This window comes from Rhinolophus sinicus, chromosome 3 (assembly GCF_057876585.1).
Source record: "Rhinolophus sinicus isolate RSI-liver-muscle chromosome 3, RSI-T2T, whole genome shotgun sequence".
In the NCBI taxonomy this organism is placed as follows: domain Eukaryota; kingdom Metazoa; phylum Chordata; class Mammalia; order Chiroptera; family Rhinolophidae; genus Rhinolophus; species Rhinolophus sinicus.
The window spans coordinates 178,986,933-179,012,214 of NC_142503.1; the positions used below are offsets into that span (position 1 = coordinate 178,986,933).

Sequence of the window (25,282 nt, forward strand, 5' to 3'; positions counted from 1 at the left end):
AAATCTTTAAGGCTGTTTAGGCTTTATTTATTATGTGAGAGATGCTGTATAAATTTATTTTTTCCCCTACTGTAATTGGATACCTACAGTGTTTATGGAAGTGGTGTGTTATGTGGCCAATTGATATATATATGGGTAGCTTGGAGGAAAACTTTGAGTTTTAGTTTTCTACATTATTGTTTCTCAAAGATTAACAACTTTGCTCCTTTATTGTAAGTAAGATCGGGTTCCTTGGCATTTTTGTAGTACTTTTGTTCTCTGTCTTTACACAATAGCCAAACCAGATTTCCCTGGAAGAGAACATCCTGGTCTCCCGGTACATCAACAACCCCCTCCTCATCGATGGTGAGTTGTGATTTGACCCTTGACTGGACTGGGCTAGTTGTTGCTAAATTTTTTAAAACATTTTCATAGTCTTCTCTAGTAAATCTTTATTAAGCTGATATGAAATTCTTGGAAACTGTGGCTTTAGAGATGAGGCTGGTTCCTTCCCTATCTCGTGGGATTATTTTGAAGATGAAATGAGATAAAAAAAGAAAGTGCTTTATAGGATATATAGTAACAAGTATGTATGGAAACTGTACAGTACCCATTTATAAATTCTCTCATATGTATGAAATGTGTAGCTATTACTTATCCTCCAAAGGCAAGGTGTGTGGGTAGTGTATATTTTGTGGGGAGTGCAAGGCTGTTCTTTCTTTCATATTTGGTACATTGTCCTGTTTAGTCTATAATGGAAAACAAACGAACCCAGTTTCTTCCTTTCCTATGAATTCATATTTTGTTTCTAGATTTCAAGTTCGACGTGCGCCTCTATGTGCTTGTGACTTCCTATGACCCTCTGGTCATCTATCTCTATGAGGAAGGATTGGCCAGGTAAGAGACACATGGGGGCTGGGGGGCTTGTTTATTAGACCGATGAAAGAGTGTATTAAGATCAGGCTTTTCCTTTCTGTTACGTTCAACTCAGGAAAATCGAGTGGGCTTCAGAGGACAGAAATCGGTCTTGTTACTTTACAGCCTCACTTGCATATCCGTGTATATGAACAAACGTGCGTAGTAAACATACACCTTTCCCAGCAGGGACCCAGGGTCACATCGTATTTTCATACAATGGCAGTTGTTAAGACCTTAGGGTTAAGATAATTTGTCATTGTTTTTCACAGTTGATCTAGAAATAATGAAAAAATCCCACATTTATTTATCTCTTATATACCAGACATTTATTTTAATGCTCACAACAACCTCATAGGTGATGCTTTTTGCAGTTGAAGAAACGGAGGCTTAGAGAGCTGAGGGAACTTGAAGTCACTTTTCTGAGATCTCCCAGCGGGTTGGTCGTGGAGCAGGAGTTTCAACTCATGGATATGACTCCAGAGCTCAGGGCCTGAGCTGTTTCATGCCCTCTTGTATTTAGGAGGCTTTAGCTCCTTTTTATTTTTTTTACCTGCAGGTAATATACTTTACAGTGGTTGGATGTACATTATTCTGTTTTTCTTGAGGCACTCTTTAGGTTCTGTGGTAATGTGACTTACTTACAAAATTAAGTTCAAATTATAATTTTAATATATGTGCTGCCGAAGCGAGCACAAGTTCAAATTATAATAATTTGAAGTTTTGTTTCCCATATCCGTAGAATTTTACAGGTGGTAGTGTCTTCATAGACCCTTTAAATTGTTTCAAACTAGTACATAAATTTGCTATGCTTGTGTTCTTTTCCCCCACAAAATTAATATAAATTCCAACTATCTTGTCCTGAAGTTCCTTTTATATATAGTGGCCTTACAGAACATAGCAGATTAGGAGGTGGTTTGCATCTGTGTGAGCAGTCATGACAAACTGAACAGCATGGTCTGTATGTGTTTATTTTAGAAAATGCGCTTTGAAGATGGGAGATACAGTGGTCAAAACAAGGCTACCTATTTAACTATAGGTGCTTTGATACATATTGTACTCTGAAAATTGTTATGTTAGACTGATATTTTAATTATTTCACATACTCAAATTTTTTAATGTATCCTATGACCAGAATCAGGGTGAGACCCAGCTAACCAGATTCTAACTGGTTGAGCCATTTCTTCCTTTCACCTCTAGGTGTCAGCGACAGCATTTGTAAACCCTGTCATATTCTTAACTAAGATTTATGAGTTTGAGCCCTAAGAACAGTGGAGGCTACTGAAGCTCCGTAGTTCTGGCCTCTTCTTCTTTGACAACTATCCAGTGGACTCAAAAAGAGTTGGGAGGCTTTGGCTAGAAATAAATGATGAAGATTTACTCAAGGGTCTTAGAGTTTGCAAACTAGGAACACAGGCAAAAACTCAGTGTTCTAAAGAGGGAAGAAAAGTTACGAGTTTTTATAGTGAAAGGTATACTCTTGAGAATTATCAGTCCTGCATTCTTAGTCCTAGGATTGGTCCAGGATGGTTATCAGTCAGATGTCAGGTGGCCTGGATGATAGATGCCAGGTGGTCTGGAAGATGGACGCCAGGAGGTCTGGTCACATCCAGAGGTCTGGATAATGGATGTCAAGTGGTCTAGATACATGAATCCTTCAGAGGGGTAATCAAAGGGTTATCTGGAGGTCTGGTCTATGTCCAGATGTATATCCAGGCATTGATGCAGGACTGGAAAGTTAAAAAAGTGTAAGTTCCCGGGCTAGTTAGAATAATAGAGTTATTCCTCATGCCTCAACTTGCATAATGTTAATAATTTTAGCAGCTTGGTTAAAGTGACTCTATTTTATATATTCCCTATCTTTATTCTTTCCTCAAAATTGAGGGGAAAACTGAAACATTTCTCAGTTTTTAGGTGAAGGGCTGAACTAGGCCCCTGAGCACAAACTGACTACTAGCTCTAATTAGATTCATAGGAAAGAAGTTTCCTGTTGTGTTTGTAGACACATGGGGTTTCATACTTTGAAGTATAGGTTTAAAAGCCAAGTCCCCATATTATCTAGAACAAAAAGGTGTACTATTCTGCTTCTATTCGGTGTATAAGGTACTGAGGATTTTCCACTTTGTAATTTGAGGTATCTGAGCTTTCCGTCTTGTGTCGCATGAGCTTCTCCACCCTCCACTCATCCCCATCCCAGCTTGTCTCCTGTGCCCTTCTCAGGAATGATTATGTCCTGCCACAAATTGGACTTCTTGAATAGAGAAAAGATTTCAAGGTTACACTGACTATTTCTCAAGGATATCATGTTTTGCGTATTATTCCAAGGACATTTCACCCACAAAATTAATAGCCCTCGCTAATAAAATGTGGCATAGTTTTAAGACCTAAATGGTTCAGACACAAAATGAGAGCCATACCAACATTTATTATAGAATATACTACCGATATGCAAGTGCTTTGGCTACTGGGTGTGTGTCGGAAGTCAGAATCCACTGAACTGAGTGACTTGTTTTTCTTGCCTCCAGCAGAAACTGAGTGTGTGTGTGTGTGTGTGTGTGTGTGTGTGTGTGTGTACATACATATATGTATATATACAGAGGATGCCCAAAAAATGTATACACATTTTAAGAAAGGAAAAACGATTAACATTGTAATACTTAACATATACTGCTAACAAAAAATGAATACAAGTCACATTTGACTTCTGCAATTACAAGAGGTGCTCAAAGTGGTTACCATCAGCGTCCAGATGCTTCTGATTACGGCAAACTACTGCTTGAGCAACGCTGACCAAAGTGTCCACTTGTATACATATTTTTGGCACCCCCCAGTATATACACAAAATGATTTGGGAAACAGCTTTTTTAAAAACTCAGATCAAATTGAACCAAGAAATAGGAATTTTCAGGGCTTTGGCTCAGTTTATCTAGAAGTATAGGTAAACAGAAAAGCTCTATCACAGGACGGTGCCTGACGACAGGCTGTTAGCCGAGTCCTGCGAGGGCACAGGGCTCTATACAGTAACTTCCATGCGCCTGTGTTCCTGGGTCTTAACTCACTGTGTATCTTGGCATTCGTCTGCTGCTTTTTAATCCTCAGGATCTGTTCAACTGTGTCATTACATTCAGCGGGAGTCTATAGCATCTCCAGATTTGCAGCCTCTAGTAAGCTTGGGTCACGTGTTTTATGTAGACATTGCTGAAGATAATCAGTTTGAGGTGAACTCACTAGGCCATTTTACTTCGAGGCTCAACAAGGAAAACCATAATCTTTGCTGTGAGACAGAACTGGCAGCAGATATAATTGGTTTCCTTCTTTAAAAATGAGTGGTCTTATCCCATGTCACTTCTGTTTGGGGCTTGAGATGAATGCTTACTTAGGTGACAGAATGAGTAAGTTCATTTCTTAAGACAGTATGTGAGGGGTATTTTGTGAAAAGTTTTTACTTTCTTTAACTTACTAAAGAAAAAGATCCTAAATAGTTTCTCCAGATTAGTACTTTCAGATGTTCTTGTTTTATTAACATATGAAGTAGGAAAAATATTATTTTCCTGTACGTGGGTAAAATATTGAGGCATTTAAAAAAAGTTTCTTTCTGGCATTTGGGCTGAGCATTTGGCCCCGGAGGCCCACCCTGCTTTTGAATCTCACGTGTGTGTTGCCGCTTTGCGCCAGCAGGGGACACTCCCTTTCCAGAGAGGGTTGCCATTCTCTTCCAAAATGGTGTAGATTCTTTTTCCTCTCAGAGGTGGAATCCAAAAAGACTTTGTCCTGGATTTCACAGTTTTAGGTGGATCCAATATGTGGTCTAAATGATTTGATGAGGCCTTCTTTTGAGATGGAGCTAATAGCCAAACTTTCACTACAAGAGGAAAAATAAAAAGTTTAAACAATGAAAACAAAATTGAGTTGAAAACCAAATGTGTTGTCAGAGACCCTAAGAGAGGTATCACCAGCACGGGGGGAAATGAAGGTGCCCCTCCAGGGAAGTGGGAGAGCTCCACACACGCTGTGGAGGTGGGAGGAGAGGACACCAGGAAGGTCCCGTTCAGGGACTTTTGTCTGCCTCAGCCACATTATTCGGTGGAAATTCAGAAAGACCCCAACGCATTTGTAATGCCTTGCCCTTCCTCCCCACCCCCAGTTCCTTCTTCAGTAGCCTTCCTTGCTAATTAACACTGGCTCCGAAGGGATATTTACCTTTTCTCTGCTGGATTCCTGTGGTTTTGAAAGAATTCAGGTACTTGCTGGTTGCCAAGGAATTCATATTACCTCACAGGCTGTGCACTGTCCAGGATCTGCCACAGCAGCAAGAAGGGGGAAGAGACACCAACGAGGGGGAGAAAGCCCTCTCCAGTGCTCATTGTCACCCTCCCTGGCAGGCCCTGGCTGTTTGTGAAGTTTGAGTCATTGCTGGCTCTCAAGACAGGGGATCAGGCTGGTAATCCCCTCCCAGACGGCTCCTTAGGGCCTGCCTGCCGAGTCACTGCAGCACTTGGCAGTCTCCGGACTGCAGCTGGCTGACAGCAGATCAGAGAGCTCTTGGGCCTCTTGTTCTCTTCCATGAGATTTTTCTGGGTCAGGCAAGGATGAAACCCAGTGGCTCCTGGCAGAGCTGCCTGAGGTGCTCTCGCTTCATCCCACAGGCCTTTCTGGCTCTGAATGGCTACACCTGCTGAAAGATAACTCATGTGCCACAGCCAGGGTCTCCTCGGGGCTGGCCTCCCCTTCCCTGTGAACATTTGTAGTGAGTGTCTGTGAAACTATGTAGCTATCAGAGGGGGTAATTAAGTGTCCTACATCTAGACTATCTATGACTCTCACTATGGTCTTGTATTCTTAGATGAGAGTTTAGTTTAGAAGATCCCACTAATTCTGTGCTTTCCTCCCTGTTTTGGTAAAGTTCCCAGAACAAGCAACTCAGGCAATTTTAGTTAATGTTTATGAAGTACCTACTATATGTCTAACATAGAAATCCTTCCTTCACGCAGATACTCAAGAGTTTTAAACAACTTATTGCCATTGTCTTGATTCTCACTGAGAGACATTAGAAAGCAAAAAGGAAATGTAGCTTTTGATTTAAGAATTTATTGTCAAAATAAAGATATTGTCAGTATAAAGATAATCCCTATATATTTCAGTGGTAAAAAAAAAAAAGGGCATATAGTTCTCTATTCATCAGTACACTGTTACACTGTGAAATAGTACCCAGAGGTTCAGATTTGAGAAAGAAAGTAAGGCCCCCGCCCCCGTTTTTTTTTTTTTTGGTTAAAGGTCAAAGCTATGAAATTCTGTCATGAGAACTTTCCCTAAATCTTGATTTCACTAAGAGGGAGCAAGACTTAATTCATCATTCGTCATGTAAATTTCAGTATGTGCAAACTTGGTCCTGGGGTACCCTGTAGAGAATTATCTTGTTTGTTTATTTATTTATTTCATCAATACCTCTATTTTATAAGTAGAAAATCTAAGACATTTCATGAAAAATAAAATCTATCGTACAATGTATAATATAGTTAAAGATCTGAAATACAATTGGGATCTTAAACATTTCCGCTTAAGAGGAGGTGAAAAAAATTACATATATTGAAAATACTACTGAGTCATGAAGAACTGGAAAATCTAAACAGACTGATCATCAGTAAGGAAATTGAATCTGTCATCCGAAACCTTCCCAAAAGCAAAAGTCTGGGACCAGATGGCTCCACTAATGAATTCTACCAAACATTCAAAGAGTATCTAATACCTGTCCTACTCAAACTCTTCCGAAAAATTTAAGAAGAGACAATATTCCCTAACTCATTTTATAAGGCCAACATTACCCTAATACCAAAACCTGGTAAGGACAACACAAAGAAAAGAAAACTACAGACCAATATCTCTGATGAATACAGATGCAAAAATCCTAAACAAATTCTAGCAAATCGAATATAACAATGCATTAAAAAGATTATTCATCACGACCAAGTGGGTTTCATCCCAGGGGCACAAATCGATCAATGTGATACACCACATAAACAAAATAAAGGACAAAAATCATATGATTATATCAGTAGATACAGAAAAAGCGTTTGACAAGATACAACATCCATTTATGATTAAAACACTTAATAAAATGGGTATAGAAGGACCATACCTTAACATAATAAAGGCCACATATGACAAACCCTATCAACTAATATCATAATTAATGGTGAAAAGCTGGAGCCCTTTCTCTACGTTCAGGAACACGACAGGGCTGTCCCCTATCACCTCTGCTTTTCAACATAGTATTAAAAGTCCTAGCAAGAGCAGTCAGGCAAGAGAAAGAAAGAAAAGGCATCCAAATTGGGAATGAAGAAGTTAAATTGTCACATTTTTCAGATGATGCTATATATAGAAAACCCTAAAGACTCCACCAAAAAGCTATTAGAAACAATAAACGAATACGGTAAAGTTGCTGGCTACAATATCAATGTACAAAAAGTCCATTGCATTCCTATATACTAACAATGAAATCTCAGAAAAAGAAATGAAAAAAACAGTTCCTTTGCGATTGCAACAAAAATAATAAAATACCTAGGAATAAACTTAACCAACGATGTGAAAAACCTATGTACTGAAAACTATAAAACATTTTTAAAAGAAATTGAAGAAGACACAAAAAAATGGAAAAGACATTCCGTATTCATGGATTGGAAGAATCAACATAGTTAAAATGGCCATGTTACCTAAAGCAATATACAGATTTACTGCAACCGCAGCAAAATCCCAATGGCATTTTTAAAAAGAAATAGAACAAAAAATCATCAGATTTTTATGGAACCACAAAAGACCCCGAATAGCCAAAGCAATCTTAAGAAAAAGAACAATGCTGGAGGTATCACACTCTCTGACTTTAGCTTGTACTACAGGGCAACAATAATCAAAACAGCATGGTATTGGCAGAAAAACAGACACACAGACCAATGGAATAGAATTGAGAACCCAGAAATAAACCCACATAAATATGGACAGATAATTTTTGACTAAGAAGCCAAAACATACAATGGAGAAAAGACAGCCTCTTCAATAAACGGTGCTGGGAGAACTGGAAAGCCACGTGCAAAAGAATGAAACTGGACTGCTGTCTGTCACCATGTACAAAAGTAACTCAAAATGGATCAAAGACCTAAACATAAGACCTGAAAGAATAAACCGCATAGAAGAAAAGATAGGTACTAAACTTACGGACCTTGGGTTCAAAGAGTATTTTACGAATTTGACTCTAAAGGCAAGGGAAGTAAAAGCTAAAGTAAATGAATGGGACTGTATCAAGCTAAAAAGCTTCTGCAAAGCAAAAGAAACCATTGACAAAATAAAGAGGCAACAAACCGAATGGGAGAAGATTTTTGCAAACAACGCCTCCGATAGGGGCTCATATCCAAAAAATATAAGGAACTCATACAACTCAACAACAAAAAAACAAACAACCCAATTGAAAAATGGGCAGAGGACCTGCAGAGACATTTCTCCAAAGAGGACATACAAATGGCCAATAGACATATGAAAAAATGCTCAACATCACTAATTATCAGAGAAATGCAAATAAAAACCACAATGAGATATCACTTCACACCAGAAAAAAAATACTGAAAATAGACATCATTAATAAACACCATTAAATGGTGAATAATTCTACATCTCTCTAACCTCTGTTTCGTTAACTAGCACTCCAGAGTAAAAATAGTGATGGCTTTTGTTATGGCTTCATATTTCTTTAAAATATTAACTAAGATAGGTTTCCAGTTTGGAGAATTACCTCTTTTAGATTATTTCTAATAAGTTGTTGAAGGTTTCAGACCTAAATTTGACATGTGAAGGTGTAAATCAAGAGTCCCAAACCTAAATGCCCACAAGGACATTCACTGAGGAAGAAGTTGGCCACGTGGCATTTACTCTCCAGTGCCAGCAAGTCGTTGGTATGTGGGGGTGCGGTGGTCTGAGTGTTTGTGTTACCTGCCCTTGAGTCAGCTCCGACTCCTGGCGACCCCATGAATGAGTGGTGTCCAGTGTCCTGTCCTCAACAGCCCTGCTCAGCCCCTCATGCCTATGGCTTCTTTGATGGAGTCCATCCATCTCCTATTCAGTCTCCCTCTTTTCCTGCTGCCTTCTATTTCCCCAGCATTGCTGTCTTTTCCAAAGAACCTGCCTTCTCATGATGCACCCAAAGTAGGACAGCTTCAGTTTTGTCATTTTTGCCTCCAGCGATGTTTCAGGCTTAATTTGCTTTAGGACTCACCTGTTCATCTTTCTGGCGGCCCAGCGTATTCGTAGAGCTCTCCTCCAACACGGTATTTCAGATGAATCCATTTTTCCCTACCAGCTTTCTTCACTATCCATCTTTTGCATCCGCACATAGTAGCTGGGAATATGAGGGTGTGGATGATCTTAGCCTTGGTCTCTAAAGACACGTTTGTTCTTGATCTTTCCTACGTAGTTCTTCTATTGCTGCCCTTCCCAGTCTCAACCTGCTCTTGATTCTTGAATTTCCCTGAATGTTTGTGTCCCCCCCACCAAATTCATATGTTGAAATCCTACCCCTCCAGGTGATGGTATCAGGAGGTGTAGGGCCTTTGGGAGGATATTAGGTCATGAGGGTGGAGCCCTCTTGGATGTGATTAGTGCCTTTTTATAAAAGAGACCCCAGGGAGATTCCTCACCCCTTCCACCATGTGAGGACAGAACAGGAAGGTGCCATTTATCTCCTTTCATGTTCATCTTGGCCTTCCAGCTTCCAGGACTGTGAGAAACAAATTTCTGTTGTTTATAAGCTAAGTAGTTTATGACATTTTGCCATAGGGGTGAATGGACTAAGACAGGTGGTATAGTCAGATCTTTTAAAAAAAATTATTCATTTATTTTTGCAGTTACAGTTGACACTCAGTATTATTTTATATTAGCTTCAGGTATACAACATAGTGATTAGACATTTATATAATTTATGAAGTGATCCCCCAGATTAATCTAGTAACCATCTGGCACTATACATAGTTGTTGGAACATTATTGACTCTACGAGTTTTGACAATTAAGTTCACGAACTCATCCTACAAAAAGTGCTACATACCTCATTGCTGAATATCACTATGGTCACCTTCGAAGTACTCCCCTTGGGAAGCTAGCACTGATGCTAGCGCCTAGTCCACCTTCAAAGCCATTTTGGAATTCTTTCTGGAATGGCCATCAGAGCTGTTGTCATATTACCCTTGATGTCCTGAATGTCATCAAACTGTCTTCCTTTCAATATTTCCTTTATCTTCGGGTAAAGAAAGAAGTCATTGGGGGCCAGACCAGGTGAGTAGGGAAGGTGTTCCAATACAGTGATTTATTTACTGGCTAAAAACTCCCTCACAGACAGTGCTGTGAGCTGGTGCATTGTCGTGATGCAAGAGCCATGAATTGTTGGCGAAAAGTTCATGTCCTCTAACTTTTTCATGCAGCCTTTTCAGCACTTCCAAATAGTAAACTTGGTTAACTGTTTGTCCAGTTGGTACAAATTCATAATGAATAATCCCTCTGATAGCAGAAAAAGGATAGCAACATCGTTGCAACAAAGTTCGCAAACTTTTTTTTTAAAGATTTTTTTATTGGGAAAGGGGAACAGGACTTCATTGGGGAACAGTGTGTACTTCCAGGACTTTTTTCCAAGTCAAGTTGTTGTCGTTTCAGTCTTAGTTGTGGAGGGCGCAGCTCAGCTCCAGGTCCAGTTGCCATTGCTACTTGCAGGTGGCATAGTCCACCATTTCTTGCGAGAGTCGAACCGGCAGCCTTGTGGTTGAGAGCCCACTGGCCCATGTGGGAATCGAACCGGCAGCCTTCGGAGTTAGGAGCACAGAGCTCCAACCACCTGAGCCACCAGGCCGGCCCCAAAGTTCGCAAACTTAATTGTCCGATCTTGTATTCTTTTTTTCCCTTCTTCTGCCCCGCCCCCACCCACTCTGGTTCAAACTGTTGTTTCTCAGTCTAGTTGTGTAGGACACAGCTCCCTGGCCCACGCTGGTGTTATGAGCCTTGTGTGCCTGCCCCTCCTCGCTGAGGCAGTCGGTCACTGGTCATCGGCTGGCCGCTCACAGCAGCTCATGACAGCTCACGCTGGCGCAGCCACTTGCGCTGGCCACGGGCCGCTCATGGCAGCACACAGTAGCCCATGATCTCGTATTCTCTATGCTGTACTTTACATCCTCATGACTGTTTTATAACTACCAATTTGCATTTCCTAATCCCTTCACCTTTTTCACCCAGCTCCTCAACCCCCCTCCCCTCTGGCAACCGTAAGTAATCTAAATTTTTGAGAAATTTACCTTTGTTTGTTTTTAGACTTTTAATTTTGAAACCATTTCAAACTTACAGGAGAGCTGGAAAAATAGTATGAAGAACTGCTCTTTCCCTTTCATCTAGAGACCACACTCAAATTTTACCAATTGTCCTAATAATGTCCTTTTTAACAAAAGGATCCAGTCCAGGATTACATGTTATATTTAGTTGTCGTTTCTTTAGTCTCCTTCGGTCTGGAATATTTCCTCAGTCTTTCCTTGATTTTTATGACTTTAGTATTTTTGAAGATTACAGGCTAGTCATTTTGTAGGATGTCCCTCAATTTGGGTTTGTCTGATATTTTCTCATGAATACACTCAGGTTATGTATTTTTGGCCGGAATGCTGCAGAAGCGATGCTGTGTTCTCATTGCGTTACACTTGATAGCACATGATAACTATGTGTTTAGTGGTGTTTGACCACTTGATTGATGGTGTCTGCCGGATTTCTCCACTGTAAAGTGACTTTGTTTTCCTCTCTGTAGTTAATAAGTATCTTTTGAGGAGATAACTTTGAGACCATGTAAAATCTCATTCCTCATCTCATTTTCACCTAGTAATTTTAATATCCATTGACGTTTCTTGCCTGAATGAATTATTACTATGATGGTGTCCAAATAATGCTTTTCTCATTCCAGCATTTCTTTTACTTTTATTATTTGGCATTTTACTTCAAGGAAGAGTTTTCTCTCCTTCCCATGTATCCGTTCATTTATTCACATGTGCCAGTGTGGACTCAGGGATTCCTAATTTATTTAATGGGTTATAGTTCTTTACTATCATGATTTATTTTCATGCTCGGATTGTCTGAGATTTGGACAACAGGAACCCCTTTAAACTGGCTTTTGTGTCCTTTTGACATGTTCCCCTTATTCTTTGAGCACAAGATGTTTCAAGCTCATCTTGTTCTTTCTTTGCACCAGCCCCGGAATCAGCCGTTTCCTCTAAGGAGCACTGGTTGCTTTTAATGGAAAACAGTACTTAGAAATCAAGATCCGGATGCTAGATATGCTCATTGCTCTGAGGTGTCTGCTCGCAGGTCCTCGCAGCGGACAGATGTGGAAATGTGTGTGTGTGTGTGTACACACTTATATCCATACACATTTACGTCTATGTTTATCCCTACAGCTGTTTTTATATTTATATATTGAAAAGCAGGGGTTCATACTAATACCTCCAATTCTAGCTCAAAACTACGGGGTTCATTCTAGCTTTTTCCCTTTCATTTTTTTTTTTAAGTCTCTCTTCTCCAACAATAAGAAATCTGACTCCCATTATCTTCAACAAGTTTATTTATTTACTCAGTTCCCTTGTATGTAGCCCGTCTCCCAACCTCCCTGGTCAGTGCCTACTCAGATGCCTTCCTGTGTGGACTTTGACCCCTGTGGGGCCATCTAGGTTACCCCTCCTTGGATAGGACCCTTGTACTGCTTCTGGGCTGCCTTCCCATCCTGTCCACCATCTTCCTTACATGGGACCTGGCTGCCACTGGGCTGCAGGAAGGAAGGTCTGATTTTTAAATACTGGCAAGTAATTCAAGTTTAAAAAAATAACCTTTATAGGTTAATCAGAACTTGATTGGTATGCCACATCTGAGACTAATGGGACCGCTGGGCTAGACAATCAGAAGAAAATGTTGGAGAACAGTGATCAGAGATGAATGTGGTCTGTTTAATATGGATTTTAGTGAGAGCTGTAAGATCTTCCTGGGTTACAAGGAAAGATGAACATATACACCCAACTTTCCTCTACACGGTCTTCTATGGATCCCATTAGGGTAAGTGAAATAAAGAATGTAGCCCTTTTGTTCTTTTGGGTAACTTTTTCATTGAGTTTACATTTTTGTTTTTGTTTTCTGTAGTTTTTATTTCTTATCGCTTCTTACACTCTATGGAAGCCCACTCTGACATTAATAATCTTGTTCATGCTGGGGTTTGGAATATAAATTCCCTAGCAAAAAGGAAGATTAGGAAGAAGAAAACTTATTTTTGAGAGATGCAGGCCTATTTACAAAAGGAGTATAGGACTGACAGATGTGTTGGGTTACACTTAACCACCAGGCTTTTGCCAGTCTTTTCGTGTTGTTGACCAAATTAGATCAGGTACTCAATATTTAGGAGAGATGAAAACCTCTTTCTCTGAAGCATAACCTTTCTCCTCCGTTATTCTTTTGGGGGAGAGGATGGCAGGCGGTTTGTCACCGTGAGGTCATGTCTGGGTGAGTTAGGCAGCCTCAGTGGGGCCAGCGTGGCCCCCTTTGCTTTTTAAAAGAATTCAGAGAATGACTATGTCCCACTTGCTATAAGGAAATCTGTAGAAGGAAGATTGGGACAGATAGGCAAGGTTTAATCACCATGGCGTGATATAGCTAGAAGCTAGGTGATAACTACTGGAAGTTTCTGGAAAATTTGAGGTCCTCCCGTGTATATAGGCTGACTGCTCCTCAGACTCTTGCTCCGTAGCCATTCAGCCTGGTCAGCATTTTCTCTTTGTCCACATCCTTCTTCCTGGCCTCATGTTTGTTTATTTCAGTTGTTTTGTTTTTGTTTTTGTTTTGTACTTTTCTTTCTTTAGCTCTTACATGTATCTAGTACAGGGAGTTAGGGAGTGGAGATGGTGGGCGGGTGAGAAGAAATAGCGAAAAAGAAAAAGTTTAAATGCTGCCCTTTAATGTGGTAAAAATTTGTGTTGACTTCATAGTCTGAGTGAGCATATGTAAATAATTTGTAAATTATGTGAAAATAAACTTGTGGACTTCCAGGATTTTTTTTTCACACACTTGGATGTGCCTCTTGGGAAAACCACTTTAGTGCAGGGTGATATGGTTATAGTGGTATGTAAACAGGGGGGATGTTTACCATAACGATTCGACTCGAGTGTCCTTTTGTTGATGTTGAGCGTCACTGGGAAGTTTTCTCTTTCCCCGGTTACTTCCTTCACAGGCACGTATATTTTATATTTTGGTCTTCCTTTGACAATAGTCCAGGATATCAAATTGCTGCCCTGTTTTCAGTGGGCTCCATGTTTAATCTGTCTGTCTTTTGCCTTCATTCCCAATTCAGGAATTAGTCTCCTGCATTGTGCTCATATATTTGTGCTGTTCTGCAGACCTAAACTCTATCTGTTGTTAATGCTGCCATTATGGTTTGCTTGAAAATGAGCTTTGTAGATCAGTACTGTTATTCCTCTGGCTGTGAGTTGCAAGTCTATCTGTTGTGATGCTGTCCTTTGTTTCTTTTTGCTTAATGTTTCCCATGGAATGCCATAGTACCAGTCACTGGATAGGCCCTAAGTAGGTGTTTGTGGACGAGCTAATGCCTCATCAGCCACAGCATCCTACACGCAGTTTCTCAAGTTGTGAATAACTTACCGGGGTGCCAAGAAAATGTATACAAGTGGACACTTTGGTCAACGTTGCTCAAGCAGTAGTTCCCCGTAATCAGAAGTGTCTGGATGCTGATGGTAACCACTTTGAGCACCTCTTGTAATTGCAGACGTCAAACGTGACTTGTATTCATCTTTTGTTATCGGTATATATTGAGTATTGCAATTTTAATAGTGTTTTCTTAAAACGTGTACACATTTTTTTGTCACCCTCTGTATTTTCACCTTTCATCCTTCCTATCAGTCTAAGGTTCTGTATGAGAGAAGTAGCATCTTGTGGTTAAGAACATAGGTTTTGGAGTTAGTGTGATTTGGGGCAAGTTACTTAATCTTTTTAGGTCACATTTTAGTTTTGAGACCTATTTTTAAAAATTATATATAAGACTACCTATTTCAGAGAATTGCTTTAAGGATTGAATTAAATCTGATATTATATGTATGAAACATGTAGCATAGGAGTCGGCCCTCGTATTTGTTAACGATGTCACCCTCCTTGTATTAATACCTCATTGATCCTGAGTTCTAGCCTGTATTTCCTTGAAACCCTGTTCCTGGCATTTAACCTGTATCCTTTCTATCAGGTTTGCAACTGTGCGATATGACCAGGGAGCCAAGAACATTCGGAACCAGTTCATGCACCTGACAAACTACAGTGTGAATAAGAAGAGTGGGGACTATGTCAGGTATTGGTGGCAGCTGAGCCCGGAACCAGAGTGGTCCGTCTCAGATCCAGGTGTCACGGAAGTAGAAAGTCAACATGTCGCCCTGGAAGAAAACTTGGTGTTTATGTCCAGGGGACCTATGAAAAGCTGTCAGTCATTTAACAGTTTCGAGGCATTTGTCTGCTGCTGCTTCTCCAGCGCTTGCCCAGTTACAGTGTCACCTTTCTCTACCAAAATATGCCTTCCCAAGTTTCATCTTCTTCATTGTCTTCCCTTACTTGACTTAGGGGTGGGAATTTAATAGGTGTATGAAACTTTTTAGAAGTCAAGAAATGAAGTCATTTCAGCACTTGGCAAAAATGCATCAAAAGCTTTAAAAATATTTGTGCCCCTTTGATCCAGCAATTTCATTTCTAGGAATTTAACCTTAAGGAACAACAAAGGATGTGCACACAAGATTAGAGACAAGAATGGTCATCACTGTGCATTGTCCCGTGGGAGCCACAGATTACCAGATGCTGTGTGCGCTTAATTTCTTTTTTGCACGTATGAGATAACTGAAGCTGTTTATTTTTGCTGGGGAGAGGAGAAAACTAGAAAGATATGTACTAAGCTGTTAACAGCTCTTAAATATAGTGGATGAGATTATAGGTGGGTGATTTCTGTTTGCTTCTCTGAGCTTTGATATATTTCCTGAATTTTTCTAAAATAAATACTTCTATGATCGGGGGGAAAACTCAGGAGTAAATTAAAGAAAGAAATGAGGCCATCTCAGAAAAGGATTCACTGGAAGGGAGTACCAGCCCAGCTGTGTGGAAATATTCTTTCTGCTCTGTTTTCTTTCATTCTGATAATTTTGCCAGAAAGTGGAAAAATAAAAAGAAACCCAAACAGTTACTTTTTACTCAGACTAAAAATAGGTGCCTAGAAGGTCCAAGGAAAGAAAGAAAGGAAGGAATCTGGGAGTGATGGCAAAGTTACCGAAGCTATGTAGATTTCATTGAGTGTCCTGTGACCAGTGTTAGCAATTGGTTGAAGATACCATGTCCTTCACTTTAGAAGGTGAGCAAAGATGCATCTGGTGAGTGGTAGTAGAGAATGAGGGGGCAGCTGCAGAACACAAGTTCCAGAGTGTCAGACCCTTCCAACAGTCCTGGGAGGCCACCCCGTTTGCCACTTTGCTGCTATGGCGACGGCATCCTTCATCACTTTGGTTGTCGCTCTGGTGCACGTTCCCTTCAGCGATACATCAAATGGTATTTTTTTTTTTTTTTTTTTAAATTTTATTGGGGAAGGGGAACAGGACTTTATTGGGGAACAGTGTGTACTTCCAGGCCTTTTTTCCAAGTCAAGTTGTTGTCCTTTCAGTCTTAGTTGTGGAGGGCGCAGCTCAGCTCCAGGTCCAGTTGCCGTTGCTAGTTGCATGGGGCGCAGCCCACCATCCCTTGCGGGAGTCGAACCAGCAACGTTGTGGTTGAGAGGATGCGCTCCAACCAACTGAACCATCCGGGAGCTCAGCGGCAACTCAGTTCAAGGTGCCATGTTCAATTTTAGCTACAGGGAGCGCTGCCCACCATCCTTTGCGAGACTTGAGGAATTGAACTGGCAACCTTGTGGTTGAAAGCCCGAGCTCCAACCAACAACTGAGCCATCCGGGAGGCAGCTCAGCTCAAGGTGCCGTGTTCAATCTTAGTTGCAGGGGGCAGAGCCCACCATCCCTTGCGGGACTCAAGGAATTGAACTGGCAGCCTTGTGGTTGAGAGCCCACTGGCCCATGTGGGAATCGAACTGGCAGTCTTCGGAGTTAGGAACACGGAGCTCTAACCGCCTGAGCCACCGGGCTGGCCCTCAAATCGTATTTTAAAAAGCTGTGTCAGCCCCTCGTGAGGAAGGAGCTTGCTTCAGATGCTAAAGCAGTTCTGTACTTGGTTAGTTCATTAAGATGCTACGCTAGGTTAGTTCACTAGCCTATCCAGACTCAGTTTTGGTCTGAAAATGGGGTTGTTTTGTGGGCTTATGTGACAGTTACTTAAAAGGCTAGGTTTGTACTCCAAACGTTTCAATCTATTAATGTATTGTAACCATTCTTAAATTTGTTAATAGTCTTGCACATATTTCTTTCATTCTTTCATGATGCGTAATTGATTAAGGAAGCATTTGCTGCCTTTTCTCCTACACCCCTCTCTAAAGCAAATATATGCATTTTCATTTCAATGGAAGAAATAGGAATAGATGACAAAAAGGACGGGGAAAAAAGTGGGTGAGGTGGAAGTCAGTAAAAGGAATGTTTTTCTACTAAAAACATAAAAGGCCAAGAAAGCTATTTGTAAAAAATCTTGTTTCTATAGCTGGGCCTAGTTGCATATATGACCTTGATCCATTAATCTGTTTTAGTTGTGATGATCCAGAAGTGGAGGATTATGGGAACAAATGGAGCATGAGTGCTATGCTTAGGTATCTGAAACAAGAAGGCAGAGATACAACTGGTGAGTACCAGGCCTGTTTTGTTCTTGGATTGTCTTCTTTATGTAACTTTACCATTGTTTCTCATCAGGAGTCATTCTCTCTCATTGTAATGTGTTGCTGAGACATCTAATGGGATCACTGTTTTTGGTGTCAGTTTTTCCTGCCCTTTACAAGATGGAGAAAAGGCTCTCTATGACCCACGAAATCCCTTTTCTTGTTTTTAGTTTGAAAGGCATAACTTTTTCCTTAATCTTTAGTGATTTTATCTTCTTGAATGTTGAACTGCTAACTAAGATACTGTCCGCTTCTTATATAACAAGTTGTCTCCATATTGGCCCTGAGTTCAAATTTTTCTAAGTTAATCTCTGTCATTCATGTTGCTAAATTGGAGAATGGGCAGTACTGAGTTTGAGTATAGGGTTTGGGATAGAAATGGACACCACTGCTGAGCCTTGAGCAGAATGGGGAAGTGTGTGCCACAAGGCCTACCTCAGTCCACAGAGGGAAGGGTGAGAGGAAAAGAGTGAGAACGGGAGAAAGGCTCCTTTTCCCTTTGTGTCTGTCTTTTGTCCTAGGAGGCTACTTGAGTGCATCGCCCAGCGCCTCCCTTCTTGACTGTGTTGTCCTACTAACTGATTGCATTCTCCTGCAGCCCCCATTCACAAGTCTGCCATATAGAGACTTTTTTGAATGAGCACACATGCTTTTATATTGTATTGTGTTCTGGAATCCAGTCCTTCTAATCCATGCATTGTAGTGTTTCTTTCTCCTTCTTTTCTTTTTCTTTTTCTTTTTTTTTTTTTTATAGCGTTGATGGCCCATGTAGAAGACCTGATCATTAAAACTATAATCTCTGCTGAACTAGCTATTGCTACAGCCTGTAAGACCTTTGTTCCTCATCGCAGCAGTTGTTTTGGTAAGGAGACTCCAGAACTTAATGTGTTTTGGGAAAAGGGGCTTGGGAAGTTGGGACGGGCTCCTGGGGTGGAGAGGCTTAGTGATTCTACAGGAGTAAGATGTGGTGGAGTTTTGTTTCTTTCTAAGCTTGTGTAGCATATGAAGAAGACCCTACTAGGATGCCAGTTGTGAGCTTAGTTGGAGGTCCCCTGAAAACTAACTAGCTTTCTGGGTGGGAAGCAGGGATTGGTTCTGAAGTGTGGGTCTCTTTGTCAGTGTGCAATCAGAAAAAGTCTGCAATGGACTGTACAGGAATCCAGCTCTAACAAATATATTCCAGAGCTCTTTGGCAGCCAGACTGGGAAATGGTCCAGGAAGCTCTGGCTGGTACCAGTATGTGCTTTCTCCCATTTTCCGATGACTCCTCCTTTTTGTTTTAGTCTTCTCTCTAGTGGGTTCACCCCCTCCTCTCTTCTGCTCTCTTCTCCTCCTCTTCCTCCTCTCCTCCCCTTCTCTGCCACCAGTAAGTCCCTGATTGCACAGGGAAGGAGTGAGACACAGTTCCCAGCTGCTAGATCAGGAAGCCTGTTGCCTACTGACCCACTAGCTGTCACTGTGGCACCGAGGGGGCCTGCCTACATTTGCTTTCTGCGTGGATGTGAACGCTGCACTGATCACCAGTGTGAGTGTCCATAAGGTGTTATGCTTTATAAAAACACACAAGGGTCATTGATGGGCGGATAATTAAAGCAATGCAGTAGTAAGTCATGGCTTGCTTAGGGCACAGGGTGACAGGAAAGCAAAAACCACAGAGTTCAGAGCCAGACAGATTTAGTCTGAGATCCATTTGCATCCCTGACTAGTGTTCTGATGTTACTAAGTTGCTCTAATTCTGTTTCCTCAACTGTCAGATGGCAGTCATGATGGCACCTGCCTCCTAAGGGTACCGTGGAGATAAGTGAGACGATGAGTGCACAGGACTTGGCACAATGTCTGGCCCTCGATTTGTACGCAATAAATTCATTTTTTTATTTTAAAAAATTTCAGTTTTATAATTAAACGTTATAATTCTTGGTCTCTTTAATGGGTTGTCATGATAGTCTGTGCTTGAGGGTCACTAAACAACGGGAAGTGTTGAGACTCAGAATAGAAGATGGTAGATAAACCACAACCTAAAATTATATAGGGAACCTGAAGAGGTTTTGATATCTTTCTTATATACAAATATGTTGGTGTCTTCTAAAATCCTTAAAATGGTTCCTGAGGCTTCAGTAGTAAATAGAAACTTGATATAATTTCAGTCTTCTAAGGATCTGACCCAGCTGACTTTTCTAGAATTCCATTTCCTGCCTTATACCTTACAACCCGACTGTCTCACCGAGCGCTCCATGCTTTTGTGCCTCCGTGTAAGTTCTGCTCTCCAGCTACAAACCTCCCCTCCTGTCTGCCTTGCACATTCCTGCTTATAATCTAAAACTCAGGCTCGGCATTGCCTTTTCTAGGAACGCTTGTCTAACAAAGTACCCTGTTGTGTCTCCTCTGTCAGGCTGTCCCGTACTTGTTTCATTATATTCACTCCCTACGTATTGTATTGTGATGTTTCGTTTACATGTACACCGCCCAGTAGTCTCTGAGCTTCCCTTCATGAATTCCTAGTAGTTACTATCTCCCCATCGTCCCCTCTCACCCTATTTCTGCCAAACCAAGCCTTTCCCCATCTCCCTGGACCTCCCAGGTTCTTTCCTAACCCTTTGCCTTTGCACCCGCTTTATCCTGAACTAGTACTTTTCTTATGTTACTTTACCCAACAGATTACTGACATCTTTGAAGACGAAGTTTCCCTAAGTCTTCCAGTCAGTTAGCCTCCCCACCCAGCACTCCGTTCATAATCTGCGGTGGTACCTTCATGTCGTCTGGTACCCATTATGTGTCTGTCCCCGCACTGGGCTGGAAGCTCCTTGAGCACAGCAACACTGCCTCCCTCATTTCTGCCCCTCCCGTGCATAGCAGCGTTTTTGCTGTGAGAGAATGTTCCAGAAATGCTTGTTGAGTGAATGATTGGTACTTGCTTTAACTGCCTTTTGGTGCCCTCACAGTAGGCTTCACCATAGATCTGGTTTGGTAAGGGCCTAGGGCTCTTAGAATTATTGTAAACTGTTTGAGGTGCGGGGAATATAATTCCAACTTCAAAAACCTTCCTAGACTAGAAAATAAATACAAGTGTCTTTTCCACGTCTACTTGGCTTTTATGCGAGGGTAAATTTCTTGGTATAAGAATCTTTGTTCCAGAACTCATCACAAGCTTTTCTGAATGTTTCCTTTTCTATTTTGTTTCATTGCTTGATTGCCTTTTGGATACTTAAGAATTTCTTAAAGATTCTTCAAGAATCTCTTTAATGGCAGTCGAAGTTCTCATGTGAAATAAGTAGTGACTTTCTCTGACTCAGTGAAATGCCCCCTAGGTCCATGGGTCTCCTTTCTCCCTCCTTACTTGTGTTCAGTTTTAATAAACTGAGTGCATCTGGAGTTTTTTAAGTTGTTGACTGTCTTCTTGGCTTTTGTGGTTCTAATTCCACTTCCTGTCAGCCCTGGGATTTTGTGTGCTTCATGAACCTCCCCCCAGCAGATAGGATTTTGTAAACGTGTGTATATTTGTGTGACTCTCTTTCCCTCCCAGTGATTCCTAACCTCCCCTGGGTTTTAAGTTACAAGGAATAAGCTGGTTTCTTTCTTTTCTTTTTCATTTGTTTTAGAGTAAACAGGAATTGAGAGCTTCCCAGAAGAATTTGGCTTGAACAGAGCATTGGTGCTTTTAGAGGAAGCCAATAGTCCAGTGATGGGGTTCACTATATTCTTTTGGTTGCTGTTTCTGCCCTTCCACATTGTGGGTCCTTGCCAGAAGCATTCCATTACTATCTAAGTGTTTCTGTCCTATGATTTCTTTCTCACCCTACCACCTTTCTCACGTCCAGCTGTGTTTCCAGGTACCTTCAGTATTCCCATTCATCTGTTTATTTTTGCATTTAACTTTTTGTTCAGTTTCTGCTGTGTGCAAGGCTGTAGATTATGAGTTTGTTCCTCTCAAAGCAAATTTTACATGGACTGATATATACATATACCTGCATTGTATTATTAGCATTTAATGCAGACTTAGGGATTTTCACAAACTACTTGAAACTTAGCCATTTAATGTTTTTTTCCATAGATTTGTACATCTGGAAAGGACCTGAGAATAATTAGTCTGTGTAAAGAAATTGAGATCCTGAGAAATTAAGACTCTTACTTCAGGTTCCAGAGCTAGTGAGTGAGAGAACTCAGAGGAAAGAGACTCAGCTTGCAGAAAAGGCGTCAGAAGATGGGTTTTGGCAATCAAGGCATCTTGATCACAGACTCTTGATTTATGGAATTTTTGATGCCTCTCCCAATAAAACAGAGTTTTATTGAACAGGGCAGAACAGTTTTTTGAACAGGGCAGGCAATCTAATTTTTACTGCTTTCAGGATTATGAAAACGTGGTACCACATGAAATATATGCTTAAACAGCAACCCTTTAAATATACTTAGGAAATTGACACTGTGAGATAGCTGGCTATGAGAACAGATTTTTTGACCAGTTGGAAAAAACAGCCAAAAACAACAGGATGTTAGCTGTCCTTTAAAGATGCTACTGCTGACAGTGGTTTTATCTGTGTGTGTGAAGATGGCTAAGTGACAGGCTCTCACCCTGTTCCTCTCTCGCCTGGGATCGTAGGAACCAGCCGTCATGCCATGAAACTGGCTTAGTTAGGGCAGAAACCCAGTGACATCTTTGCTCAAGACACACCACGCTCAGTATACCTCTCTTTGTTAAGCGAATGCTGTTTTGGCCTTTTATTGCTATTGTTCTAGACCATTTCACAGGGTAAACTGACGTTCTTAAAGGGAGAATGTCCGTAAATATTTGTTTCAAGGAATGAAAGCAGGCAGTATACATTCTCCAATAATGTACGTAAACTACTTGTACAACAACAACCAAAAGAATGAAAGTCATCAAACAGTTCACTTTTTGAGATGGTCTCTTTTTCTGGTTCATCCCATGCTCCTGTTTAGAAGGGAATTAGTAGAAATACCTACTGTTTGTCAAGCACTCTTCTTTGGTTATTTCCGTTAGTCCTCTTAACAGGTATTTGTTATTCATGTTTAATAGATTCAGAGAGGTTCAATAACTTGTGAGAGGCAGGTCCTTCTGGTTCTTTCTCCACCCACACAAGTTTTGATGTGTCCGGCCACTTTTGGCATGCCCCGTGTCCTGGATTCTCCTTCTGCTCTCCTGTAACTAGATCTCAGGAAAAATGATACCTTTCTAGCTGATCTGGCCTGAAAAGGGGCACTCTTTCTACTCTAATCAACAGCACTTAGTCCTAGATAATCCTTTCAATTCTACCTTTACATGTGGTAGCCAGATACCATCCTGATTTATTGGACTAGTTAACAAATTGGCTCTGGGCTTTTTCTTTTTATTTAGTTCATTTTCCTGTCAGACCTTGATCTGCTTTTTTCCCAGTTCTCCTTCTGGACCCCAGATAAAGACTTCCTCCTTAGGTTTTCAACTCAAATCCAAAGCCAAGGTGAAAAGAACTTCCTTTATACAATAACATTTGACTGACAGCGTGTACTGGCTAATGTCAGCACTTTCCACTGCCTAAGGGATTACAGCTTCAGCTGGGACTTTCTTTCTGGGGAGGGTTAGTGGATTGATTCCAGAATTAGTGGTGTGACATGCTTAGTAATCTCTTAGGCCTTTGGATGCGTTATTATTTTCTCTATCAAATCGTTTCTCCCTCCTCCCTTCCTAGACCATCTTTTATCAAGTTTTCCCTCAATATGTCAAAATCTTAATAAGAATTTCTCTTTATTTTCTTTATGATTGGTGGCTTTCTTATGACTATATCAAGTCCTGTGAGCTGAATTATTTTGGGGGAGTAGCTGCAAATTATTTTGTCTTTCTCAAAAAATGTAGTGTTTTTCACTTAAAAATTTTTTTTCTTTCCTTTTTTTTTTTCTTTCAGAATTTCTTGATTGCTTCTTGTGTGCTTTTTATGGTGTAGGCTGTTTGGTATATAACGATGAATGAGACATGGCCTCTGCCCTGGAGTAGTGGGGAGGGGCAGACATGAAATATGATAAACGACAGTACAAGTAGTAGAGTGACTCAAGTGTTCTTGGAATACACCAGAGTTACCAGCTATGCCTGTGGGAGCCAGGGAAAGCCATTCCTAGCAGAGGGAATATGACATGCAAAGAACAGTGTCAAGGTAGAATGTGTTTCTTTTTTTTTAATGAAAAGTTCATTGTAACTAGATATAGTCTGCCTAGGATGGGGTTGGTTGGCAGGAGATAAGGTTATGGAAGTAGATTGGGGCTCAGTGGCAAAGGCCTGACATGTTTAAATTCATCCTGTAGACAACAGACAGCCACTGGAGTTTTTTTAACAGGGCAGCAATAGGATTACTACTGTTTTCTTTAACATTTATCATGATTTGACCCAAAGCTTGGTATGATAGAATTACAACAAATGGAAAACTATTCAACATTACTAGAAGTGACTAATTGAAAATCCTCCAGGAACCATCCTGTCAACAGTGCCTGTTGCTGGACCAATTCATTGCCCGTCTCTGTCTGTTAGATTTAAGTCTTAGAAAGGTAATTCTGATGGCCATGTGGAGAATGGACTACAGTGGGGAGAGACCAGTGCTCGGGAAATGATTTGGGAGGTAAGAAGTATGCAGTGATAATATACACTTCTCATGTGGCCCAGCAATCCAACTCACAGGTGTTTACCCAAGAAAAATGAAACCAAGTGTTCACACAAATACCTTACGCGAATGTTTATAGCAGCTTTATTCATAATCACCAAATAATGGATGTGACACAAATGTCTATCAGCTGTTGAATGGAGAAATAAATTGTGTGTCCATAAATTGGAATACAACTCAGTAACAAAAGGAATGAGCTATACTGCTGATACATGTAATAGCATAGATGAATCTCAAAAGCTCCATGCCAAGTGAAGCCACTCTGAAAAGGCTAAATACTGCATGATTCCATTTATTTGACTTTCTGGAACAGGCAGAAATCAAATCAGTGGTTGCTGGTGGATAGGGAGTAAGGATTGACTACAAAGGGACACAGGAATGTTTGTAATAGAATTGTTCTGTATCTTGAGTGTGGTGGCGGTTAAACAACTATGCATTTGTCACAACTCATCAAACTGTACAATTTAAATGGGTAAATTTTATTGTATGTAAACAAACCTCAATAAATCTGTCTTAAAACAAGGAACAATGATAGTTGGATGAACCACCAAAAACATGCTAAATGAAAGAAGCCAGACTCAAAGGGTATATACTGTGTGCTTCCATTTATATGAAGTTTTAGAATAGATAAAACTAATCTATGATGGAAGAAATAAGAATAGTGACTGAGGGTATGATGTGGGGAACAGAGTGTTTACCAGGAAGAAATGTGAAGGATATTTCTGGGGTGATGGAGATGTTCTGTGTGGATTGATATGAGCGTGGGTTACATAGATGTATCCAATTATCAAAACTCATCAAATTGTACCCTTAAGATCTATCCATTTCATTTTTTGTGAATTACACCTCAG

At 40.7% G+C, this 25,282-nt stretch overlaps 1 protein-coding gene across 17 annotated transcripts in view; it reads left to right on the top strand.

Moving 5' to 3' along the window:
• Positions 1 to 25,282, top strand: part of TTLL5 (tubulin tyrosine ligase like 5) — a 241,367-nt gene that overhangs the window by 34,549 nt on the left and 181,536 nt on the right. For 9 of the 17 annotated variants that reach the window (XR_012494588.2, XM_074327187.2, XM_074327192.2 and 6 more), the window contains exons 8-12: positions 276 to 345; positions 792 to 876; positions 15,193 to 15,294; positions 17,668 to 17,759; positions 18,497 to 18,655. Coding sequence is in view for 16 of the 17 variants with exons in the window: in XM_074327187.2 (XP_074183288.2) it covers positions 276 to 345; positions 792 to 876; positions 15,193 to 15,294; positions 17,668 to 17,759; positions 18,497 to 18,655 (508 nt within the window). In the remaining variant the exon portion in view is untranslated. Of the gene's footprint in view, positions 1 to 275; positions 346 to 791; positions 877 to 12,858; positions 13,005 to 15,192; positions 15,295 to 15,343; positions 16,530 to 17,667; positions 17,760 to 18,496; positions 18,656 to 25,282 lie in introns of those variants that run through there. The other 8 variants (XM_019733588.3, XM_019733593.3, XM_019733592.3 and 5 more) reach the window with 4 other exon arrangements.